This window comes from Canis lupus, chromosome 24, assembly GCF_048164855.1.
Source record: "Canis lupus baileyi chromosome 24, mCanLup2.hap1, whole genome shotgun sequence".
NCBI lineage: Eukaryota > Metazoa > Chordata > Mammalia > Carnivora > Canidae > Canis > Canis lupus.
In genome coordinates, this window is record NC_132861.1 from 35,723,712 (window position 1) to 35,729,711 (window position 6,000).

The following is a 6,000-nucleotide window of genomic DNA, read 5'->3' on the forward strand; positions in this document are numbered from 1 at the left end:
TGTGTCCAGTAAGGCCCACTGCCTCTCCCTACTCAAGAGGGGAGGAAAAAAAAAAAAAAAAAAAAAAAAAAAAAAAAAGAGGGGAGGGCGCCCTCCCTGCCCATTAGAATTCTGGGGCGCCCCCCCAAGGCCTGCCCCAGCCCGCCCCTCCCCCACTTCCGGGCTGAGGGGGCTGGGTAAGGTCCTCCCCCTCTTCCCGGGCAGGCCTGCAAAGGTGCAGATCCAGGCTCCGGGCATCAGCAGGGGCAGTCACGAGGCAAACAAAAGGACACAAGTTCAAGAGTACACCTCTCTTCATTCTGTGCCCCTTCCAAATGCACCTTTGAGAAAAGCATCACCCACTTAAGGACAGAAAAAAAATGGGGGGGGAGGGGAAGGACCTAAAGGAGACAAGACAGGAGAAGAGAGACGGAAAAATCACTATAATTTTCTCGCAAGAACTCGAGCAATTTGGGATTTCACGCCCTTTTGAAGCTGAATGGCATCTACTGAATTGTACTTGGTTTCGAAAAGCTGCAGTGGGTGCAGACTTCCCCCCTACCCCGCTGAGCACCCTGGCTCCCAGCAGGCCTGCAAGGCTGGGACCCCTGGGGGGGGGGGGCGCAGGGAGGGTGGTGGAACAAACTCGAAAGCTGAGGAATGCTGAGCCATCCTGGCACCTGCCTGGTCACTGCTGCTCCAGAAACCCCTGAGGCCAACCGAGGTTTCCAACTGGCTCAGCACCCACCAGCTCCTCGAGAGAAGGCGAGCCACAGGCCCTCGCGGTCCTCTCCTCCCGTGGACTGTGCGCCCGGCTGGGAAGCAGGGCTTCTCCCAGCACACTTAGGGACCGCGTTTCCCTGAGAAGCAGAGAGAAGGGCTGAGAAAGGGCCAGCGGAAGCTGCCTCGCTTCAAATCTTTCCTGTTTCCTTTTGCCCCCCGCTTTCACCACCACGGGATTCGGCATGGTCTAGAGTGGTGTGCCTAATCTGGTTGGAATTTCCTCCTCCACCCACCTGGCATTCTCCCCACAGTCTTGAGCACTCCCGACCAGGGCTTTTTGCAGCCACCCCACGCGCGGGTCTAGGTGATCACGCCACTTGGCCACTCGGGAGCACCCGCTAGAGAATCAAGGAAAACCCGCTGCAAAGCCCCATTTGGAAAGAAACGAGTAATTGCTACTGTTGGCGAAAGCGCTGCAGGGCCCCCATATGCTCCCTCCCTTGGTACCATGCAGACCAGACAGGGAGTGGGAACCGACAGGAGGTCCCAGTGACCTGGCCCTAGCCCTTTGCAGATTCGTAAGCACTCACACTCCACCCCTAGGGACTAAGTGAGGGAAGGCGGCACAGGAAGGAACAGCAAAGTTGCCAAAGGTCTTCCAAATAACCCTTCAATAATCACAGACTGCTGGAGCTTGAGAGACATTAGTGATCATCAGGTTCAGTGTTCTTCATGCTTTTTTGGCTGTAACCTCCGGTCAGAAGGGGATTTGACACAGCCATCCAGGGGACACACACACACACACACACACACACACACACGCAAAACCCCAACAACTTCACCAAGCAAGGCTTCTTACTGTATGGCACACACACACTTGCATTTTGTACTCTCACCATTAGAAAGACTGATCTTTCTTAAAATGTTGATGTCATTAAGGGGTCACAAGACACAATTTGAAAAATACAGGTAATTAAAGTCACACGGGGAGGGCGGAGTGTTAGGATGGGACTTCATGGGAAACATATTTAACATAATAATGTTAAGCATCAGTAAGGTTGGCTTTCTGCCCTTATGACCACAAGAGCAAGCAGCTCCTGGCTCAGTGGTCAAAGTGACCAGCACTGAGTTCCATGGACCACAGCATCTAGGATGGAAAAACTGGAAAAAGCAGGCCCACCTGATACCCTCACTTAATTCACATATTCACAGCTCAAAACGTGTACCTTATAAAATCAGAAAAAAAATTTTTGCCGACATACAATTGACACTGCCATGGCTTCAACTGTAATAATTATTTGGAATTTCAAGTATCGTAAAAGAGGACAATAGGTTTTCTGTGTACACAGAAAGGGGGACAGATTAAAAATGGGGAGAAATACTCAAATGGCCCATAGCCCCCATTTTACAGTGACAAAACTAAGATACAGAACAGTGCCTAAAGCATGAAGCAAGTTAGAAGCAGGGCTGGAAACCCCACCCAGGGCTCCTGTCTCCATTACTCATGGTCTCCACCATCCAAAATATTTAAGAAGAACACAGTCGAGGTCTCCCCAAGAGAAGCATTTCCATGACTGAGGCATGGATGCGTCCCTGATATGTCATGCTGGGCACAGACAACTGTGCTGATCTCGGCAGCCTTGGCAGCAGCCTCCCTGGGACCATGCAACAGGACTCCCACCGCTTAACTCTCTCTCTGTGTGCCTTTTGTCTCAGCTGGAAAATGAAAAGAATAATCCTTGCTACCCCCTTCCAAGAAAGTTGTCATGAAAAATGAGGTGCTCTCAAACTCAACCTGCATGCTTAAACAAAGAAGGATTCCCTCACTAATGAGCTAACCCAGGCCTTCATGTCACGCCCCATAAGGTGAGTGACTTGTCTGGGACAGCCAATCCTGTTGCCTATCCAGAGGTGAAAACTGCTATGTAAAATAATACTAAGCACACAGGGACATGTGGACTATAACATAAAACGTCTACAGGGCAGAAGGCAAGGCAGGGAAGAAACTAAACACAGAACATAGAAGACAGATGCCTCTTTAGACTGACAGACGAAGGTGAGAAGGCATGACTAATTACATCCAACCCTGAAGATAAGCTCTAGTGATGCTCTGAACCAAACTCAGCAAAATCTCACAGGTGATATAGCTCTCCAATGGGACGTTCATCTCAGCCACCCTGTGGGTCTGGTGCCTGCTGGAATAACATCTCCCTGCCCCTAACTTTCCCCATACTCTGTCCAAGGCACTGGAGACAACAGCTTCGAATATGGGAAATTTCATTATAAGAGATGGATTCTTTCCTATACAAATGCCACCTGGTATGTGTCCAGGGTCTTTCCTGGAGAAGCTGTGAAAACCTGCGGGGCAAGATCTGCCCCCAGGCCCTCCATAACCCAGGCATCGAACCCTTAATCCCCCCTGGGGATTCTGAAGGGTCAGAAGAGTGACCCTCCAAGAGTTTGCCCCAGGCCCTGAAACACAGTCCAAGGCTTGGGCCTCACCTTACTACAAATGCCCACACTTTCTCTCACTGGATTCCTCTCTGTGCACTGACTGCTAGCTCTCTGAGAGCTGCCCAGGGGAGGGAAAATCCTGTCTTAGACATTCTGGTCTTCACACACACCCCCACCCCCCCTACCCCCGCCCCATGTGGGGTCAGCCTCAGCAACAAGACACAGCCACCGACAGGGGGGCTCTGTGAGGTCCCGCCTTTCAAGAGAACTGCCACCCGGAGAGGCCCCCAAAATCTCCGAAAGCACTCTAAGGCTGGAGTCAGAGGAAACAGGTGGAGTATGAGCCTGGCCAGGTGAATCAGTTCATATCTCTTTGCCTCAGTTTCTTCATCTTTTAATCCCTGGGCTGCTGAACGGATTCGATGAGTGATGCCCACAAAAGTGCAAGACATCAATACCAGGACTACCTTCCTGCCACTGGGTGTCCTACACAGGCGGGCAGAAGGCAGCTGTAGCCTAACAGGAAAAATCCGCCTGGCTAACGCTGCCTCCTTGCAAAAAATGCACGTAAAACTACCTCGGGGAAGGGCGAGCAAACCAAGTGAGTGCCTATTACACAACCCACAGTTAAAGAGTCGTAGAGCATAGCATATGCTCTCCTTGCCTGCCTTCCCTGCAACAAAAAGAGAAGGCAAATGTCACTGCAGGGCTCGCTTGCCTGTGGGCTGCTCGGCTGCCCGAACTTCTGCGGGAAGAGGCGCAGACACCCTGGGAAAAGGGGATCACGCGGAGCGTCGCTGAACCGGTATGCCCGAGAGAGCTGCCAAGAACCGGTAGAACCCCTGCCCCTCCCACGCCTCCCCAGGGACCCGGGAGCAGAAGCCACACACCCAGGCCGGGGCCACGTTTCTCAGCGCTGAGCGTGCCGAGCGAGCGCCTGCGGGCGGCCAGCTGCCGGGCTCCCCGGACACTGCGCACGTGTGGGCAGCCTGGGCCACCCCGCACCGAGCCGCGGGGCAGCGCGCGCGCCTGCGGGAGCCGCGGGCAGCGGGAACCCCAAAGCCCCGGCACCGCGTGGGCAGGCGCGGTAAACTGTGCAAAGCCGCACCGATCGCCTCCCTCGGGCACCCCGCCGCCGCCGCCGCCGCCGCCGCCGAGCCCGGGGGCGCTCGCCAGTCCTCCTCCCCCGCCGCAGCGCCGCCAGCAGCCCGGGTCGGGAAGGCGGCGCGAGCGGCGGTGCGCGGCGCCTGCCGGGGCCCCCTCGTGGGCTGGGGGCTGGGGGCTGGGGGCTGCGGACTGGGGCGCCCCCGGGGCGGGGCCCCGGCGCGCGGCGGAAGGAGACCCGGGGGCCCGCGCCGCCGGGAGCGGAGGTGGTTTCGGGGCGCTCCCCCAGGCTGCTCGCGCGGGATGCAAGCGCACGCGCGCGCGCTCCCCGCTCCGCCCGCCCGGTCCCTGAGGTCCCCGCGCGCCTCACCTTCACCGAGTCGACCGGGTACATGACCGAGTGCTCCAGGATCCCGGCCATCGCTCCGGCTGTCATGTGCGTGGATAAGGAGGCGCTGGTCGGCAGGTTCTCATAGTCCTCCGACCCGGCGTCCTTGCAGCCGCCGCCGCCGCCATCGCGGCTGTCCCCATCCATCCTGCGCCCCACAGCCTGGCCCCCTACGCCGCCGCAGCGCAGCTCCATCCGCCGGCTCCGCGGGGCGCGGGAGGCTGCAGGAGGTGGGCAGGGAGGGGGAGGGGGCGAAAAACTTCACTTCTTAAAGTGGGAACCACCTCCCCGGTTTTGCGGCGCCTGACGCCATGGCGGGCTGGGGTGGAGCCAAGGGGCCCGAGACACCAATCGCTGGAAAAGAAGAGGCCGCCCGCGGCCGCGCCATTGGCGTGCGGGACCCTGGGGACCCGCCTTCCTGTGTGACGTCACCGTCCAGTGCAAATTTCCAAGCAACCGGACGGGGGCGAGAGGAGACGTTGGGGTGTCCCGGGAAGTTGTAGTGCCTCCCGGGGGCTGCTGCGGCGCCTGGCGCAGGCGGGGCGGGGACGGGGCTGGCGGTCCCTGGGGAGGGTCGTCTGGGCCCGCAGCGCGGGGGACGTGCCCAGGGCTGCAGGAACAACGGTTAATCCTTCCCCGGAGCCCGGGGTTTTGCAAACGTTGTTGCTCAGCAAGCACTGGCATTCCTCAGGCCTCGAGTGGGGACAGTTACTGCGAATGCCATTTATGGGGCAGTTACCGATGGCTGGATCGGAGGGGGGCGGGGGGGCCCACGTGGGGGTGGAGTGGAGTTCTAGAATTGGAGACACACTGCGCGAAATCTGGGGGGCAGCAGCCTCTTTTGTGCGACACAAGGGCATATACGGTGGAGGAGACAGAGCTGAAACTCAAGGTCCTGTGCGAGGCTGCTTTGTTGGAGAGAACATTCGTTTAGTGGAAATTTTTTCATCTCATTAGAACACATAGAGCTAAATTTGTTTCTCTTCTTATCCTCATCAGGACACTTAAGGGATGCCTAGGTGGCTCCTCGGTTTGGCGCCTGCCTTCGGCCCAGGGCATGATCCTGGAGTCCCAGGATCCAGTCCCTCATCGGGCTCCCTGCATGGAGCCTGCTTCTCCCTCTGCCTATGTTTCTGCCTCTCTCTCTCTCTGTCTCTCGTGAATAAATAAATAAAATCTAAAAAAAAAAAAAAAAAAAAAAAAGGAAACTTAAAGCCCCACTGCCCTGGACTGATCAAAAGACATGAGTAGGCATCCGAATGGAACCTCTCTGAGGCCTCTTAAGCGCGTTTTTCTCAGGACTGGTATGCCTGCGAGGCCTTTGGAGGCTGGTCTCTCAGGTGCAAAGTGGC

At 56.9% G+C, this 6,000-nt stretch overlaps 1 protein-coding gene across 5 annotated transcripts in view; it reads right to left on the reverse strand.

Annotated features, from left to right (window-relative positions):
- SLC25A37 (solute carrier family 25 member 37) overlaps positions 1–5,060 on the reverse strand; it is a 42,915-nt gene extending 37,855 nt beyond the window's left edge. For 3 of the 5 annotated variants that reach the window (XM_072796253.1, XM_072796251.1, XM_072796250.1), the window contains exon 1: positions 4,631–4,769. Coding sequence is in view for 1 of the 5 variants with exons in the window: in XM_072796249.1 (XP_072652350.1) it covers positions 4,631–4,843 (213 nt within the window). In the remaining 4 variants the exon portion in view is untranslated. Of the gene's footprint in view, positions 1–4,630 lie in introns of all 5 variants that reach the window. The other 2 variants (XM_072796249.1, XM_072796255.1) reach the window with 1 other exon arrangement.
- Between the last annotated feature and the right edge of the window lie 940 nt (positions 5,061–6,000).